The 19,875-nt window shown below is 34.2% G+C and overlaps 2 protein-coding genes and 1 long non-coding RNA gene across 5 annotated transcripts; 1 reads left to right on the top strand and 2 right to left on the bottom strand.

Moving 5' to 3' along the window:
- The first annotated feature begins 218 nt into the window (after positions 1-218).
- On the top strand, positions 219-5,026 carry si:ch211-214p13.7 (uncharacterized). The gene is made up of 4 exons (XM_058786056.1): positions 219-413; positions 646-668; positions 982-1,019; positions 3,958-5,026. The coding sequence occupies exons 1-4, from the start codon at positions 385-387 to the stop codon at positions 4,138-4,140; spliced, it is 273 nt and encodes a 90-aa protein (XP_058642039.1). The 5' UTR covers positions 219-384; the 3' UTR covers positions 4,141-5,026.
- LOC131546478 (uncharacterized) lies at positions 4,062-6,078 on the bottom strand. Its single transcript, XR_009272719.1, has 3 exons — positions 6,011-6,078; positions 5,316-5,366; positions 4,062-4,192 (listed from the first exon to the last, which is right to left on the bottom strand). It is a non-coding gene; the product is annotated as an uncharacterized LOC131546478 (long non-coding RNA).
- A 1,149-nt stretch (positions 6,079-7,227) lies between these two features.
- si:ch211-214p13.9 (cell surface glycoprotein CD200 receptor 1-A) lies at positions 7,228-12,857 on the bottom strand. Of its 3 annotated transcripts, none has more exons than XM_058786053.1 (7): positions 12,314-12,857; positions 11,325-11,381; positions 9,937-10,245; positions 9,119-9,394; positions 8,117-8,240; positions 7,939-8,002; positions 7,228-7,810 (listed from the first exon to the last, which is right to left on the bottom strand). In XM_058786053.1, exons 1-7 carry the CDS (start codon positions 12,381-12,383, stop codon positions 7,697-7,699), a joined length of 1,014 nt encoding a protein of 337 aa, XP_058642036.1. In that variant the 5' UTR covers positions 12,384-12,857; the 3' UTR covers positions 7,228-7,696. The 3 variants fall into 3 exon arrangements, with proteins under 3 accessions (XP_058642036.1, XP_058642037.1, XP_058642038.1); XM_058786054.1 differs by having other exon boundaries at positions 7,228-7,789; positions 12,314-12,853; XM_058786055.1 differs by lacking the exon at positions 11,325-11,381 and having other exon boundaries at positions 12,314-12,854.
- Positions 12,858-19,875: the final 7,018 nt, after the last annotated feature.

Here is a 19,875-nt window from a genome sequence, read left to right as displayed (position 1 = left end):
AAATTTTTCATGTTTTGCTTACTAACTTGACATTTGGTCCTCACAATGTATAAACAATACACACACACACACACATTATAAGGACAGGAGAAAGCAGAATGCCCACTAATAGATGTGTGAACGCACACACATGAAAATGAGCATGTCTTCATATCATGCACTCAAAGGCAAATGAAAACCACAAAACAGGAAATACAAGCAGTCTGTTGTTTGACCGCTTTACACTGAATCACTCTCTCCATCCCTCTCTTATTTCTTATTCTGTCTGACTGGCAGGTTAGAAACTCTGGGTACAGACCGCACTTTTTCAGCAGTTTGCAGTTTGTGGTTGTAGATTCAGTATTTATACCGTGGCACACAAACCATATTGAGCTTGTTGGAACAATGGGAAGTTTTTTAAGTTGCAACCGAAGGTAGGTCATCTGAATTGCTTGATATTATGTAGGCTACTGAAACCAAGTAGTAGAAGTCTATTTAACTTGTGTTTTTGTATTTTTTATTGGGACATAAAAAGTCATCTAAAATATCTGCTTTGCTTATTATGGCAGTGCTAAAGTCTACCGGCTGATTGTTAATTTTTAAAAATGTTTCTGAAATGGAAAATCGTATTAGACTTTATATAATTTACATATTTTTTATTCTCAGAAAGAAGAAACCTGAAAACACTGGTAAGCAAATTCTTCAGCTGATATATTCTGATAAAGCATGTTGCGGCTAATAGAGCGCGTTAATAAGGAAGTGTCTTCTTATATGTTTTAGTTGACTTTTGACAGAGAACTCATGCATGCATTCAGTTTTATGTCACGGTTCATGTGGTTCACACTAAATGCTTCTCTGTGTGCACTTCTGTATTTGACAGCTGTTTAAATTGCTTCATATTTGTGATGATGAAGGCCTAAATTTAAGGAAAGATGATAATCATTGTATACAGTGAATGGATGCACTGTTCAGTGACATTTACATTTATGTTTTATTGAGCAGATAATGACAATCAGAGAGAAACAGCAGAAGACACAAAGGTAAGAATACAGTCATAATGTTTTATAGGAATTTATTACACTATTTGACTATGAAACCACTTGTTTTCTGTCTTTGCTCTCTAAATAAAGGCAGTTTGACTAAAACAATACAATTAAACAGTACAAATGTTGTATTAGTTTCTTGTAGCTCTTATATCAGGTTCACACTCCTGATAACATCATGTTAAAACAGGAGGGTGTTAGCTAAGATCTAATGACAGTTTCATCACAAGTATTTTTTGCTTTCAAAGTTGTTCCGTCTTAAAAAAAAAAAAACGGTTGATGCGTTTGCTTGTTTTGCATTTTGGGGCTTCATAATGTCTGCTCTGAATAAGTCTCTTTACTGTAATATTCAAATGATAAACATTTAGTCACATTGGTTTTTCCTGTTTCTCCAAATGATGCTCTCAATAAGACAGAAATAGAATCCAGGAAAGTGTGTCAAAGCAAATGACTTTGAACTTTACATATGTATGTGTACTGTGTATATTTATTATGTATATATAAATGCAAACACATGAATGTATACATTTAAGAAAAATATGTTATGCTTATATATTAAATACATTTATATATAATATAAAAATATAAATATATATGCATGTAAATATTTCCAAAATATATGCTGTATGTGAGTTTATCTATATATACATAATAAATATACAAAGTACACATGCATATATTATGTAAACAAAAACTTTTATTTTGGATGCGATTAATCGTTTGACAGCACTAATATATATATATATATATATATATATATATATATACAGTGGGTACGGAAAGTATTCAGACCCCTTAAATTTTTCACTCTTTGTTATATTGCAGCCATTTGCTAAAATCATTTAAGTTCTTTTTTTCCTCATTAATGTACACACAGCACCCCATATTGACAGAAAACACAGAATTGTTGACATTTTTGCAGATTTATTAAAAAGAAAAACTGAAATATCACATGGTCCTAAGTATTCAGACCCTTTGCTCAGTATTTAGTAGAAGCACCCTTTGATCTAATACAGCCATGAGTCTTTTGGGAAAGATGCAACAAGTTTTTCACACCTGGATTTGGGGATCCTCTGCCATTCCTCCTTGCAGATCCTCTCCAGTTCTGTCAGGTTGGATGGTAAACGTTGGTGGACAGCCATTTTAGGTCTCTCCAGAGATGCTCAATTGGGTTTAAGTCAGGGCTCTGGCTGGGCCATTCAAGAACAGTCACGGAGTTGTTGTGAAGCCACTCCTTTGTTATTTTAGCTGTGTGCTTAGGGTCATTGTCTTGTTGGAAGGTAAACCTTCGCCCAGTCTGAGGTCCTGAGCACTCTGGAGAAGGTTTTCGTCCAGGATATCCCTGTACTTGGCCGCATTCATCTTTCCCTCGATTGCAACCAGTCGTCCTGTCCCTGCAGCTGAAAACACCCCACAGCATGATGCTGCCACCACCATGCTTCACTGTTGGGACTGTATTGGACAGGTGATGAGCAGTGCCTGGTTTTCCACACATACCGCTTAGAATTAAGGCCAAAGTTCTATCTTGGTCTCATCAGACCAGGCTTCCGTCGGGCCACTCTGCCATAAAGCCCCGACTGGTGGAGGACTGCATTGATGGTTGACTGCATCTCTGGAGCTCAGCCACAGTGATCTTTGGGTTCTTCTTTACTTCTCTCACCAAGGCTCTTCTCCCCCGATAGCTCAGTTTGGCCGGACGGCCAGCTCTAGGAAGGGTTCTGGTTGTCCCAAACGCCTTCCATTTAAGGATTATGGAGGCCACTGTGCTCTTAGGAACCTTAAGTGCAGCAGAAATGTTTTTGTAACCTTGGCCAGATCTGTGCCTTGCCACAATTCTGTCTCTGAGCTCTTCAGGCAGTTCCTTTGACCTCATGATTCTCATTTGCTCTGACATGCACTGTGAGCTGTAAGGTCTTATATAGACAGGTGTGTGGCTTTCCTAATCAAGTCCAATCAGTATAATCAAACACAGCTGGACTCAAATGAAGGTGTAGAACCATCTCAAGGATGATCAGAAGAAATGGACAGCACCTGAGTTAAATATATGAGTGTCACAGCAAAGGGTCTGAATACTTAGGACCATGTGATATTTCAGTTTTTCTTTTTTAATAAATCTGCAAAAATATCAACAATTCTGTGTTTTTCTGTCAATATGGGGTGCTGTGTGTACATTAATGAGGAAAAAAAATGAACTTAAATGATTTTAGCAAATGGCTGCAATATAACAAAGAGTGAAAAATTTAAGGGGGTCTGAATACTTTCCGTACGCACTGTATATATATATATACACACACACAAACAAACACAATTTTATATACTATAAAATTATAATATAAAGCACTACATATATATATATATATATATATATATATATATATATATACATACATACATACATATATACATACATATATGCACACACACACACACACACACATATATATATATATATATATATATATATATTGTTTATTTCTAGGTTTAAAATAACAATGTGCAACAATTACAGCAAAAGCTATTTTATTATTTATTATTTTCATTACTTTATATTATTTTATTATTAGTCATTTTCATTTTAGTCATAACTTTTTAAGTCAGTTTCGTAAAGACATAGATTTAATGCTTATTTCTTTTTTAAACGAAGAAGCCATTTTTATTTGTATTATTTTGTTATTATTTGTATAGAAAGAAGGAAAGAAAGAAAGAAAGAAAGAAAGAAAGAATTTCATGCATTAAAATAATGATTCAGTTTGAATCTTGCCCAAAGTGTACAGTTTCTCTGACAGTACTCCATTGTTATACACACATAGTAAACATCGTTTTCCATGGCCTTGGTCACACATTAATGCAATATTCAAATTTTCTTTTTTTTTTTATAAGCCAGTTTAAAGACTGCCTCTGCATAATTCACATGTCTTGTCTCTCTGACCCACAGACAGAAGATGTGCTCTATGCCTCCATTGACCATGGTATCGTCAGTCCAAACAGACCTGCTCGAGACAACGTGGAGGACAACGACTGTGATTATGCTGTTGTAAATCTCCCTCAAAACACAACAGACAAGGCCAAGCACAAAATCAACGAGGACAGTTCAGATGATTATGTGCTCATGGGCTGAGCACTGAGATGCTCCTGTGGCTGAAATCTGCACATTCAGCTGGAATGGACACCTGAGATACACAAGCATAACTTTAAAGGATTGCTAACTTGTATAGGTTGCAATGATATTCAGCTTTTCAGAATTTGTATTTATTTTTATTATTATTTTTAAATAATTTGTTTATTTCAGGTCTGTTTTTGTCACTGCATGTTTACAGCATGTTTAAAGACTTTTGATATTTTGATTCAATTTAAGTAATTACTACCTTCATCTACATGCACAGTGAATAAAAGTGCATATTATGTCTGTCTTCTTGTATGTATGTGTGTTATATAAATGATAATAGTTATTTCTATAATGAAAGTCAAGAGAGATTTATATTTTTCCAGTGATGAAAACTAAAACCCTAAAGAATAGTAATCAGTAGGTGACAAAGTATACGTCATTAAAGAAGAGTTATATGTGTTTGATATGAGGAATTATTGTATGACACAGAGAAACTGTAATTATGTTTTACTCAGTTCAATGATGCATCTAGTATCTTAAATCATTTTTTTGTCTTTCTGTCCTCCAAACTAAAATTCCAGTATCATCATATTGGGTAACAAGTGAACACAATAAAACCATATACATTCAGACAAAAGTCAATTATAATTATATAATATAATAAAGGAAAATGAAATTGAAAATGAAGGAAAAAAGTTGTCACATCTTTGTTGGAGCAAGTATACAGTTCATATGTTTTAATATTATAATAGTAATGCAATTTTATTGCATTTTAAATTAATAATTTGTGCATAATTGTTTTACTGTTTAATTTTTGAAACACCTAAAGAGTGTTTACTGGCAGAAAACACTGTGTCAATTTGTCCCACTATTAATAATAAAAATAACAATAATAATACTATGTTTTATTTATAATGTGCCTTTCCCAAGTCCAAGGTCAGTATTGGGGCAATATGTGTTCAATGATGTAACTTTTTTCTAGGCAATAATGGTAGACAAGTTTAAACAGCTTTATTTTAATTTTATTATTTTAGATTTGATTGTATCTCTTTTTTTTGTTTTTTACTTTTTGCATACTTTACACCCATGTTAAAGAAATACTTCACACAAAAATGAAAATTATCTGAAAATTTACTTTAGTTTGTTTCTTCATCAGAATAGATTTAGAGAAATGTAGCATTACTCACCAATGGATCGTCTGCAGTGAATGGGTGCCGTCAGAATGAGAGTCCAAACAGCTGATAAAAACATCACAATAATCCACAAGTAATCCACATGACTCCAGTCCATCAGTTTTGTGAAGCGAAAAGCTTCAAGATGTTTTTAACTTTAAACCATCACTTCTAGCTATACGCCCGCTATCCATAATATTACCTTCTCCAGTAAAAAAAAAAATATATATATATATATATATATAAGTCGCATCTCCTCAATCAGAAGAGAAATATGCACAGATCAAGCACTGTTTACAAGCAAAATCAGTACAAGACTACAAAATATGTGGGTGGATTTTTTGTTATTATGGATGATGGACTCATATTTTAGAAGCAATGGTTTAAAGTTAAAACGCCTTGATGAACTGGAGTCCATCAATGTTTTTTTTTCAACTATTCATATGGTGTTTCAATGAGATTATGCTACCAAAAACAACCACTAGATGGAGCAATATGCTTTTCATGTTGAATGCTAAGTAGAGTGTGATGGCAGAGGTTGAGAACAAAGGTACAAAGCTTTAAGATCTAAATTTGGATCGAATGAAAATTCACACTGTCATAGTTCTTGGGGAATCCCACAGCCAAATCAAAACCCCAAAAGAAAAATCGATGGCATCCCACCAGTTTCAGTTTCTGTAGGAGTATCTGTGTGATATCTGAGGGCGTACCTGATCTTTCCTTTCCAGTGACAAGAATTCAGCTACCCCTAAGTTTCCACATCGTTCCCCTAAACACTGAATCACAATGAAAGAAGGGGACAATGTGAGATTTCATCTCAGGAGGGCAAATGACTCAGATTCAAAGGGTCTGTATCTCCACTGCTTGACCACAAATCTCACACAGTTATTATAATAAAAAACCCAACACGGTCTCCTCGAGGAGGCATCTGTTTGAAGAAGGTACAAGTCACATAGGCTACTGTACTGCTTATTTAACACTGGCCATTTTAGAAGAACCTGTTTGTACAGATAAAATCAACACAAACGCTACTAATATGTGAGAAAGCTGAGAGAGTAGTTCATTTAACTTGCTGCAACTGTTAAAGTGCCCCTATTATTGATTTTTGAAAATTACCTTTCATGCAGTGTGTAACAGCTCTAAGTGAATGAAAAAAATCCTGCAAAGTTTGAAATCTGAAAGTGCACCGTGTATAAAGTTATTGTCTCTCAAAGGAAAGAGTCGACTCTAAATCATTGAAACGAGTCGTTTTTATGTCAACATGAAATATTAGAATATTACCCACCCACTTGTTGGTCTTTTGGTCTGAATGAAAATGCAAAATCATTCTTTGCCACTAGGTGCCGCTTTTGGAGCGGTAAAAAATAGCCTTTTCCCCGGTAACTGCACACAAAGCAGCACTGCCTGCTTTATCGGGCATTATAGGCATGATGAAATGTAAATGAGACTAATCGACCAATCACCGCAGATTAGCGTCACACAAAGGAGGGGTTTGGAAAAATGAATTGTTCAGCGAATCGTTTGTGAGTCCTTGAGCAAGCAAGGTAAAAATAAACACATATTATAAGACAATGAAAGTGTTTTTTGACCTTGCATGCAAGTCAACCTGTTGTTAGGGACTCCCAAAACCAAAATATGAACCTTTCGTTACCCATAATAGGGGCACTTTAAATTATTTTGGACTGGAAAAAAAAAAAAAAAACTCACTCGTGTTATCGGCACTCAAAACCGACTGGAAACCATAATTAGCCTATATAGTAATTTTTGAAATCATTTGTGAAATGAATGTACTATAGGGTACTCAATGTGTTTTGAGGTGATTTCATACCCTCAAAGGTACCAGAGGGTTAAAAAGAGTTTATGTAGCTGTTAAACTCAAAGACCAAACTTACATACAATGACCAAAAGGACATACAATACTGAAAAGTACAATAATAAAGTTTATTTACATACTTTTAATTATGTGCAATGTAAAATATGTTCTCTACATTTGGCCTGGTTAGTATTTATCAAAGAAAACATTATTTGCATCTGATTTTTGTTTCTTTTAACACTCTGATATAAATAATTATGTACAAATTTGAATAGTTCAGATGATTAATATGCAACCAGGCTCCTTTTCTACAAATCTACATATTAGTGATATCGCTGATGCTGAAGTTGTCCCAGTTATTCCTCATCACATACTAAGAGAAATGTTCCTTTGTCATCACCTTTCATCTTTTGAGTCAGTGTGACTTTTGCTCCTTGTTCAGGCGCTGTTTGCTTCGGGGATGCTCTCTTGAGATGACTATTTTTCCACTAGTATCGTTTTTCATGTGTAATTTTGACCACAGACATATCTTTATCTCAGCTCTCTTCTGGTATCCTGTTTCATCATAAAAAGCGAGTGTCTCTCAGGCATTGAAGAGTTCAGCTGAGGAGTTGTAGATGGAGTTGACTCTCTGTATGTAACTTGCATAGGGTTCCACCTCTTCAACATCGACGGGCTTCATACAGACAGACGTATGCTTCAGTGAGCCACACAAAACACTTTTACAATCGATGCACAACGTATCATTGAAAATTACACCCTATATAGTGAATAATGGAGTTTGTTGTAGTATAAAAAAAACAGGGTTTGATAGAGATTTCTTACCTGGGGTGGTTTGTCTTCAGCTGGTGTTGAGATTTTGGATTTGCAGCAAAGCATCTTCAGTGCACTAAAAAGATGCAATGCAAATACAAACAGATATCGATAAGATATTAGTCTATTAATTAGTAATCATAATATGCAGAGAAATTCAGTTCAACAGCAGTGCAGTAAAAAATCCCACCTTAAGTCGCTGAGCTTTCTGCGTAGTGTGCAAACCACGGCCAGAAATACAAGAATAAAACAAACAGAACCAACTGATATGGCCATAATTTTCCATGGAAATGGAGACTTTTGGTTTGATACACCTGAAAAAAAAAGGGATTTATTTACTTTGTAATATAATTAATGTCACAATGCAATATAGACAAAAAAAAAATAACACAAAAAATATAAAGAAAGTCTGTAATAGTGCCAAGACTGATTCCTTTTGAATACAAACCACTTGTTAGTTTGAATGTGAGAACTGTATGTGTTCACTTTTTTTGCTCAATATTTCATCAGAGTTTTTCTTAAAATATTGGCAAAATATTTTGACACGGTGGACATTTAAAAAGTAACATTGAAAAAAAAAAAACACTTTTAACACTCTCACTATATTTATTATTAACCTGTCCAACAGTGTATCTACATGAATTCTGTCCTTTTTTTCCTCAAAAACTTCTCAAATCATGTATTGTGTAAAAAAAAAAACTATCAACTTTTCAAATCATGTACTGTATTGTATAAAATACCTTGATTTTTCTTTTTATATATAATATTTGCATTGATTTGTTTTCTTTTCTTTACATATAATATAATCTCATAATCTCATATTACATATTAAACTGTTAACTGACACAGTTGTCTCCTTGGTAAATAAGTACACTGACTTTTGAAAAAAGTTTTAGGGGGGAAATTGTTAGTCATCATAGAAAGCTTGAAGAAGCTTAAACTTTCATAGTTTAAGATTGAAAATTTGACCAGGTAGAATACCATAAAATCTATACATAAAAAGTATTAGAAAAGCAGCAAAATAAATGACAACATTATGGTTAAAAAAACAAAACTAATCTAGGAATCTAATTTATAAAAATCAATCCCTAGTGGACATAAAAGTACCTGGAGCTGAAGAAACCAAAATAATTTACAACCGATCCACTTATGAAATAAATTCTCTGTTCCATTTGAAATACAGTGTTCCTACCTGTTGTGAGATTAAGTGTGCTCTTCTGCTGAACAGAGCCGGACTCTGAGGTGTATGTGGCCACACAGGTGAGCTCACTATTGTTGGCATTAGCCGGCAGATATACTCGATTCTCCATCATAGAAAACATGCCATGCTTCTTGACAGAGCTGGTATTGGAGGAAAAGTTTATGGCAGGTTCCCAATGAAGAGTGGGTGCTTTCTGTTTAAATATGGAATGACAAACAGCAATCCTTTGACTGTTTTCACTGTCCAGCTGGGTGGCAACGTTGGTAACTAAAAACAAAGAACTTTAATTTAATTCATCACGATATCAGTATAATACGGTATGATATGGTTTCATTGTTAGCTCTAAATATTATTTACGTGTGTATGTGCGTGTACCTACTTAACCATATTTTGGGGACAAATTTGTACCCAAAAGTGAGCTAAACCTGACAAAATCTCCAAAAACCTCCCTTTGGGGACGTCCTCATTTATAAAACTGGTATAAAAATAAAGTGAACAAAGATTTTTTTATTTATTTTTTTAATTGTAACAATGCAGAAGGTTTTCTGTGAGGGGTAGAGTAAGGGTGTGGGTTAGGATTAGCTTGTATGTCTGTATATAAAAATATTAGAAGTCTGTGCAATGTCCCCATTAGCTAAGAAAATGTGTGTGTGTGTGTGTGTGTGTGTGCATTGAATTTAAGTCATCAGTAGTTCATGACTACAGTGGAACACTGAGACACATAACTAGTCTATCTGAATGAAACTAGGTAACATCAGACAGTGTAATATACCTAACCTGTAATCACAATAAATTGTATTTGTACTCACCGCTTACAGACATGTTAAGAATATAGCTTCCTGCTTTATATGATACATCACAAGAATAAAATCCTTCATCTTGTATTGAAATCTTGGGAATGACTATAGAAACTCCATGTGAGGTGTTGAACAGCCTCTTTCCATCATTACATGTGTCGTCCAGCTTGGGTGACAAACCATTGAAACCAAGCCAACATTTTCTGCCTTGGAGGCTGATGTTCCAGACGATATAAATTAATTCATTCCATTTGATATCAGTGGCATTGCCACACTGTAAAATCACATCATTGCCTGGAACAAAGGTCTGCTCTTTGAAAACTGCAGAAAAATACAAAATTGTATTTTTGTACAAAATTAGAATAAATATTGAATTAGAGTAAAAAGTCTATTTAAACTAAAACTAACTCAAACTAAAAACTAACAAATATATAAATTACTTTTTTGCATTTGACACTTTGAGGTAAATTATTAACATATAATTCAAAAACAATAAAATGTGGCCGTTATAATAATAGATGTGAAACTTGTCTTTTTTTTTTTTTCTTTACACACTAAACTTATCGCTCCCTGTCATGCCAGACTAGTTTTATCCTTTGGTGTGTCATTTCCTTCTTTAAGCCTAAAATAGTTTCAGCATACACAGCAGCTCTAGATGTAACACAGCTGGCACTTTCCATCAATACAGTTCACTATATAATGTTAATGTTATTTTGGTAACACTGTACAATAAGGCTCATTAGTTTATGTTAATTAATGCATTAACTAATATATTTGTTACAGTATTCATTAATCTTTGTTAATATTAATTAATAAATGTACATTGTTAGTTCATGTTAGCTCAGGTCCATTAATTAATATTAGCAGATACAACTTTGGATTTTAATCATGTACGGTAAATGTTCACTGTAAAAAGTGATACGTTGACTTGACTTAAAAAAAATTGAGGAAACCTGTTGCCTTAACATGATTAAGTAAATAATAATTAAAAAATAATAATAATAAGTTAAGTGAATTGTCAAGTTTACTTAACTTTTTTTAATTTTTTATTATTATTAACTTAATCATTTTAAGGCAATGGGTTTCCTCAATTTTTTTAAGTTAAGTCAACTTACCACTTTTTACAATTAATATGAACTGAGATATTTTAAGTATGTTTTTATTTTTTATTGTTAGTTCATGTTAAAATGTATGTAAATGTATGTCTAATGTATGTAAAATGGTGATTCTATAAAACGTTATAAACAATATGGCAATTAATATTTTCTCAAGGTCAAGTGCTTGCTTTCATTGACCACTGGTTAAAAATGGATTTAATAATTTCTGTTCTTATTTTGTACCCTATTCACAAAAATAGCAGTTTTTAAATAATTAAATAATAAAAGTGTATGTTGTCAGACCTGTCAGTTGTTCAATTGCAGAATCTTTATTCTGATGTGAGGCAGTGTCTTGATTTCCTGGAACAGTTAGTAGCACAGCGTGTTAGTAACAGGTTAATGTGAGGCTCAGCACAATGAAACACTCAAGTGAGATTTCCAGTTCATTTCCATTACACAAAAGTGAGTGTGAGATATTAAAATTTTAGTAGTAGCTTCTGTTACATTTATTTGTTACATTTCTTGTCAATGTTAGTCAGAGGTGTACAATATTGCCCAAAATTTAGATGAAGATTTATTTTCATTACAGTAGCACAAGATGAATGCACCCTGATTCTTAAGAAAATGGAGTTTGAACACCTGGCCTAAATCAACGGCTTCCATACCACACCACCTACCACCTTAAACAGTATTATTGTCAACAGTCACAACACAAATGTCATTTAGTTCCATGCCAATTGCTCTAAGGTCTTGTTCTAGAATTACAGTTTCTTTTCAGATGCATCTGTCAGCCTCAAAAACCTCAACAACTCATCTCCCCCTAAGAATCCCCCCAGAGAGGAAGAGCGCTTCGTCATGGCATGTCCTCTCAAAATAGCAACAAACACAAAACCATCACATGCACGTGAGAGAACAGATTTCTCATCCACCATAAATATCCTTGCAGTCTAAGTGGAAAAGTATAAAAATAGATTTTCCCCACATGAGCGACAGTTACTAGGCCATAAAGATTTACTTGACACGTTCAATATACTTTAAGTGACTGATTTAAACAATGCCAAGATTTTAACCATAAAGCAAATACCCCAAAAAGTAATTTTAGGTATTTTAGGACACTTACAAATGTACAAAATTCCATTAGAAATAGACAAAAAGTATTGATACCAGACAAAGATGATGTTAAATCGAAAGGCCAAATCATCCGCGTACAAAGAGTAGGTAGTACTAAAGACTATCTTAGCGTACTAAAGAGTACTAATGAGAATACAATATTAAAAAGTATGTAAACTCACCTCTTGTCTGACTTCTTGCCATAAAGATACTTAGGAGGACGATCGCCGTCAAAGTCCAACTATTCGCCATCGCTACAAATCTTCGGTCAGACTTCTCTTCTCTGACCTTTAAATGTCGTTTATCTCTATACTCACAGGTTATGCACACTTCAATGCACTTGAAGTAAAAGTATTTTCAAAGTACCATTTTCAAAAGCAATTCTGAAATGTAATGTATTCTTTTTCCGTACTATCAATTTAGATTTAGACCAACTTTATCCAAGTCTTGAGGATAAAGTAACGCATACTGATTTGTGGAGTTTCAAATGTTTTTGACACCTGCTTATCTCTCTATCAAACTGTACTCATTCTCTTTCACTTGAGTCTGAGTTCTCCTCCTTTTGTTTCCTTCAGCAGTGTGACGCTGTAGTACACTCCTCCATTTTTTTATAATTTCATATCTTCTCCCACATGAAAATGCTGACTTCCTGTCTTGGTAACCACGGCTGTCATGTGAGAGCGCTTTCTTAGTGCAAGAAGATTACAGCTTGGCAGTGTGTGATGTGTTGGTGGCGATATATATTGGTTAATTTTGTTAATTTTGGTAGAATGATGAGACTAATGTGACCTTATAGCTCTAATATACAATTATCAATTATCTTACACAGCTACAGATTAAGAAATATATAACCAAATAACTATGTGGACATGTAATACTGATCTGAGTTTAAATTATTTTATTGTCGTAATGTCACCTTCACTATGTCTACCAATCGACAGACCAAAATTGCCAATTACAGTGTAGTGGAGTTCTGATCATTTGTGTATGCAGAATTTTTGGAACCAGTTTGAACTTTTGGAAATGTTGAAATATTTGTGATCACCAGACCAGTTGTGAACTGTATTCTCAAAAAAAAAAAAAAAAAATTATGAAAAAGAGGTAAAAATGATCAATATCTCTCCACTAAATCATTAATCTTTAAACACTACCTATTCAGTTATGAATTATTATGTCTAGAATAACTATTTTATAATTATAATTGTTAAATAATTATTTATATGGATTAGCCATAGAAAACCTACAGGTGATCATTTATTTGGTTTGGATACGTATACATTCGTTATTCATTCATGGTGATTAAGTGGAGGGCAACGGCAGTTTCATTACCGATTTGAACGTTTTGTTCGACTCATGCGATGGGGGGGCAAATGCGACAGTCGCATGGAAATGTCAGAGTAAGCATAAAGACGCTTTAGGTTATCTTACAGATTCCATTAAGAACAATAGCCCATTTCAACAAAGAACAAAAAAGAAAAAGAAAAAAAAAAAAAAACGGTTTAGCAATGACAGTATTAAAATCGGGCGGGCATTTGTGTCTCTCACCATTTCTTGTTCTGTTTGAGCCATCCAAGGTTTTATGTTTATGATAAAATGAGTATAGAAGCCCTCCAAGGCCATTTTTATAACTATCTGTAGTTAAGCGTTTGAGATGTTTAAGATGGCACCAATTTGTGTTAAAATAAAAGAGAGAGAACATCAAGTGATGCAAGAGACGTTAAAATAGTGCTGGTATGGTGCAATGGCCAACACTGAAATATCCAGGGTAATTTGCACAAAACTCTTTGATATTTCAATAAAATCAAAATCCAGTATTCCAGAGACCACAGATTCCAGAGATTTATGTGATAAATCAAGAAAAACGATCAAAAAGCTAATGGAAGGGTATTAAAGGCATAGTTCACAAAAACGTATTGTGTCATCATTTACTCACCCCCATGTTGCTCCATACCCGTTTTATTGTGTGGAACACAACAGCAGATATTTTAGCTGTTTATGCCCATTAAAGTCAATGGGGTCCAAAACAAACATTTGAATAAAAAAGACATATAATATATATTTTTTTATTTCCCCACACTGAAAATATAAATATATTTTTTTATTTAACATACTGTGGAGTAAATAAATACAGAGCTTTACTCATTTCAGTATTTTTCATATTTAAGTAGGCTGAATTTCGCCAAGTTTAGGTGTACAATTATGTAAGTGCAATTATGTAAGTGAATTTCAGTTGCTGGACAATTTTTGCATGATAAATGGGTTATGAAAATAGCACAGTCAGTTCATACTTGTGCAGATGTTGTGCATAGTTCAGACAGATGCAGTCACACAGGATGTGGTTAGCCATGCCCCCCTCCAATCACATATGGATATTAGCCGTTGTCAGATCAAATGTGTGTTGGTGTGGTGAGATGTCTGATGAAGCACTACAGATTAGAAAAAGCACATACTCTTTGCAATCTGCAATGCAATCAGAAATGACCTTTTTCTGCTGACATATAACAAAACCTTCATTATCAACACCTTCCCCTCACACAAACACCCTGCAGTTCTTGACAGTTCTTTGTTTACCTCTCTGCTTTCTCATCAACTGCATTAACTTGAAAAAGAGCTTGAACCAAACCACTTGAAGATCCTTGTGAGGCCAGTATGCCCTATATGCTTACACAATGAAAAAAATACACTTATTATTAGTTGGGTTATTATTAGTTTGAGAATGTGTTGGCAGCAGCTGGCTGAGGAAGTTCAAATGGGAATCATTTTAAAGGAAAATAATGTGAGACCAATAGGCCTTTATGCACTTTACTGTGGTTTTCCTCATCTGAAACCTAAATGAACAACTGTGGTCTTCAAGGGTCTTCTATGTGTCAGTGTGGTGGGTTTTAGTTTGAGCTTGGTTTTGATTGCCACACAAGATACTATGGAATATTATGTGTATAATCAAAACAATATCAATGTTGGAGATGGATTAGGCTGTACACATGTCCTGAGAATACTTTATAAAAAATAAAATATTTCGTCTGACTGCCATAATACTGTACAAATGGGAGCAACTCACATCTGCACAGTCTGAGGAACTTTCCCAGAAATCACCTGTGCTAAAGTGGGCCAGAGGAAATATGTATTGCTCAGAGGCTGCTCTCTCATAGTTCACATTTATATTTAAATACCCTCGTCCAAAGCTTCCAAATGGGGGTTTTCACAGTGATTCGACAGAAGAACCATTTTAGGTTCCCCAAATAACCTATTAGTGATCAGTTACTAAAAGAACCATTACCTAAGGCTTTACGCATGCTTTACGCATTCCTAAGGCTTTACGCATTTTCTTCATTAGGACGATTTCACCAAGTGTGAAAGAGAGGGACTTTTTTCTATTACATTCAACCACAGTGTTATGTTTTAATGGATGACGATTGTAATGGAGATGAAGATGATTACAGTGATATACAGGAGTCACACATTATTAGACATGCGCGAGTCCGTTATTATTAGTGTAATTATTTGCGCTCTCTAATAGCTCTTTGCACAAGCACATTTCAGTATGGTTGCATGTCTGGCAAGTGTTTTATAATGGACACTCGCTGAAGAAGCGTGTTTTTATAGGAGTTTGCAATAGTCAGTGGTGTTTTAAACATATGGACATCAACACTCACTGTGAGTGGAACTGTTCACTGAGCATGTTGAGCTGCCTTCAGGTCATCACATTCGACAAAATCAGAATGTTTTTATTTGCTTTTTTAATTTGTGTTTTGCTCTGTTTAATAATTCTGAATGGATCTGTATGCATTTATGTACAGTCAATCAGGCAACTCTGTGTGGTCCTGTTTGGTATGGCAGCTTGACTTGTAGCTATAGAAAATTATTTTTGCTGTTGTATTGCATACATAAATTGAAAATTATGAAAATTGTATATATTTTTTATTTATCTTGAAAAATTCTTGCAGAAAATATAGTTTTGTGAGAATCATCCTCAAACTTAATCTTGCTCTTGGTAAAACAATTATCTCTATTCAAAATGTTTTAATCGTAATATTTCTCCTTTTGTTATACTAGAATAAATCATCCTGAGATGTATGCTAAAATTGGCGCCCTACCTAGAAAATTTTTCTTTTATGCTGGCCTCTGGCAGTAGGTTGAAACCGCTGGGGGGGCTCCCACACTGCCGTAGGCCCCTATAATTTTCACCACCTTTCATCCCACTAGCGATGGCCATGGGTATAACACACTAAAGAGCCCAAAAAAGGGTAAAAAAAACATTATTGGGCTAGTTTTGGATAGCAATTGGGCTGTTTTTTTGGCAACCCTGTCCCCGTCAAAGAAACTCATGCAGGAGAAATGTTGATGTGTGTGAAGTGCAGAGGGAATATTATTTAAAAGTTTTCTGTTTCAGGTATGGTAAAGTATGTTCATTGAGTTTAATGTTGCTTCATATATAATCAAACTCTGGTTTAAACTATGAGAGTACTCTACTGAGCGATAAGCTGATGTATGTGCGAAAATAAATAAATAAAATGAAAAATAACAGCGCATGAGAACAGTTCCAGTATCTAGTCTGATCTGTACAGAAAAGGCATTTGAAGCAAAAGAAGAATGGTCTGACTTTAGCTCTGTGCAATTATGCTATATAGCGTAAAACTAAAATCAGACAGGCAGACTGATTGAGAACACAATTTCACTCTGACAGCAGGTGGCGCTTATGGACCAGCAGCTATATAGCGTTTTCTTGGTTCCTGCTGAAAACAAAGCAGTGCTGCACTTATAAACGCTACTTCAATATGCATTATACAGAGGCAAGATGAAAAGAAAATACCATCTAAACTTTTATGAAGACAGTCAGTTCCCCTCAGAGATACATTCACATAAACCCCCACCCCAAAATGTATGGTGACTGTTTAAAATCGTAAACTTTCATTATCATCATCATCATCATCATATTTTCAACCAGCTCAGGGAGCACTGTTACATCCCTAGCGGTAATATATGTATAGGTGCTAACAACGGCCTTCAGCTGGTCTAAATTAACTGTAAACCACAGCTTCTTGGGAGGATTGCTTTATTATAAAACCAAAACCCTTGATTCTGATTGGTTCAGCAGTGGTTCAGGAATACTGATATAATGAGCTCAAAGGTGTATGTTTATAGAGTAATTTACAAAGGCTTTGAACGTGGCTCAACCAATCAGACTCAAGGACCAGAACTATTTAATTTATAAGAAATGATACACATTTGAGATTCAGAAGCAGGGTTATGCAAAAATAAGAGGATGCACAAGTCATTATGCAAACAGGTCATGCTGCATTCGTCCAATCAATGACACTGACACTGCAAATATGCAAATAAGAATGTTAACCCGGGGTTTAAGAAAGTACAGTGTGAAACATCAGTTTATGAATACCCAGGATTGTTAACCCCCGGTAAATGATGAACATTGTGAAACAAGAAGACAGATAACACTGGATTCTGTTTATCGGGTTTTTAGAATTTCAAGCGATGAAAGTGTGAAGAACATTTAAATAATCTGAAATAGCTTTTTCTTTTTGTCCAATATAATGATTCATTGGATGTTAAATAGAAATTCTTCATAGAACCACAGAGGCCAATAAAGAACCAGTGTTTCAAGAGTGTATAAACTTATAGTTTTATAATGAATAGTAAAAGAACATGAAATTAATATGGATAGCAGCTATGATCATTTAGTCATGGAAGAATTTGATGAGAATTTTTGACTTTTGAATGCAGACTTTGATATCAACTCTTGGTACAGTAATTTTTGGAAACATGAGAAATATTCTGAAGCAGGAGTTTGAATTCTCAAACATGAGGCATTGATATGCTTTATTATATTTAATGTAATGTGTTGAATAAATAAATGTTTGTTGGTAACTCTGCTGTGTTTCTCTCAGAAGAAAAAAAAAACACCCACACAAACACATTTAATGTGTGCAAACTTAAGAACGCAAGCCACAAACAAACAATCCACTAAAATGTTACTGTGAAGGCTGTGTCATTTACGGCAAATCAGATCATCTGCGGCGAAATGCAGTGTAATGGAGGAGCAAGAAGTACTTTCGGTTGTTGTGCGAATGTGTGAGCATGTATCTCACCACCTCTCTGTTTCTCTGCTTATCACGAGAACAGACAAGTGCCGCCATTAGAGTTAACACTTCTCTGCCACCAGTGGTTGGAAGCAGTTGCAGGCTAACCTAACCACATGCTGTTAAAAAAACGACCGCAAATTTATTGTTCTCACCCCAGTGATTATTCTGAAATTGTGTCACAATAATAAGTCATTGAGTTCACTATGTTTGAGGATGCATTAGAAAATTTAGGGTGTTCCTATAAAAAACACAAAGGAGGTCAATGGTGTGAATCTCATCTATGGATATTATATACTATAGTATTAATATATACTAAACAAATACTATAGTATTAAAAGAGATATCAACAATGTAACAAACTGTACTCCGCTATAAACATTTTAACCTTCTAACACATTACTATTACAGTAAACAGAAGGTTCAAGTCTCCTGAACTATATGACAAGCAACCTGAGTAATATAAGTTTCCTCTGAATCAAGATATATAGCCTATCGATGTTAGAATCTTCAATATGATTCAGACAGCATGATTTAAGACTCATGCAGAAAGTTTAACTTCATCACATTAACAAAAATACTACAGTAGGAAACACACTGTCACATCCAGAGAACAGGACAAATTAGAAACCAATAGCAAAAGTCAATATAGTAATAAAAACAACAGTGAAAGAAAATACGACCAGAATTTAATAGAATGTCAAAACTTCACAAAGCTAAATGATACACGAGCTATTTTGCAAAGCGGAAGTAAGCTATTTTCTGTGAATGTGTGAGTATTCTCATTCATTAGCATCTTTAGGGAGAAAGCAATTTATGGGCTCAGTATGTTTTGGTGTCCTCTGTTGACGAGAAACGTGCACTGCAAGCTCTGTTTTTTAAACTGAGATATCACCCCTAGGGTAAAAGAATACCTAAAACTGAGAGTCTAGAATGTCATTTTGTAAAATAATTAGATTATATGTAATATTTAAGCAATATCACACAAGTAAGAGTGCTGTTGTAGCTAATATCAGCATGATTTCAGCCACCGGCGCAAGGCTGCTAATATTCACTGCACGAATGTGAATGTGAAGTTGCTTATATTATAACATTTTATGTCGATTATATTACAAAATAACATTCTGAACTCTCTTTTTAGTTTATGGATGTTTTAGTTTATTTGAGCCTCCTCAAATGCAGATGTTCAATAACAGAAAAAAGTTTGTCATCACTTAGTGCTATATTCACAAATATATGACAAAAAAAAAAAAAAAAATTAAATAAATCTCTCAGCTGATGACCATATAATTAAAAACCTTAATTATAAATGCTAAAATAAATGTAATAATACGGTAATAATAAATTATAGGCTACACTAGAGAGAAGTGTTACAAACACAACATTTTGAAGAAGAAAAATAGGATTAACAATCCAGAGGATATACGGTAATATTGATAATATTATGGTTTAAAATGTTAAATGTTTTAAGATAAATCATCTTAAATCTAAGGCAGCTTTAAATGAGATATTTTAAGGTCATTATAAGGTTATGGTCGAGGACTTAAAAGGCACTGAATACCAGAATCGAACCGACTGATCGACACAAAGTGGGATATTCAGTTTACCTTCCAGTATCTCTGCAAGGTCGTGACACGTTGGCCTCCAAA

The sequence above is a fragment of the Onychostoma macrolepis genome, chromosome 09, assembly GCF_012432095.1.
Source record: "Onychostoma macrolepis isolate SWU-2019 chromosome 09, ASM1243209v1, whole genome shotgun sequence".
Taxonomy (NCBI): Eukaryota; Metazoa; Chordata; class Actinopteri; order Cypriniformes; family Cyprinidae; genus Onychostoma; species Onychostoma macrolepis.
Note: the sequence above shows the minus strand (reverse complement) of the source record. Positions and strands in the feature narration are given on the sequence as shown.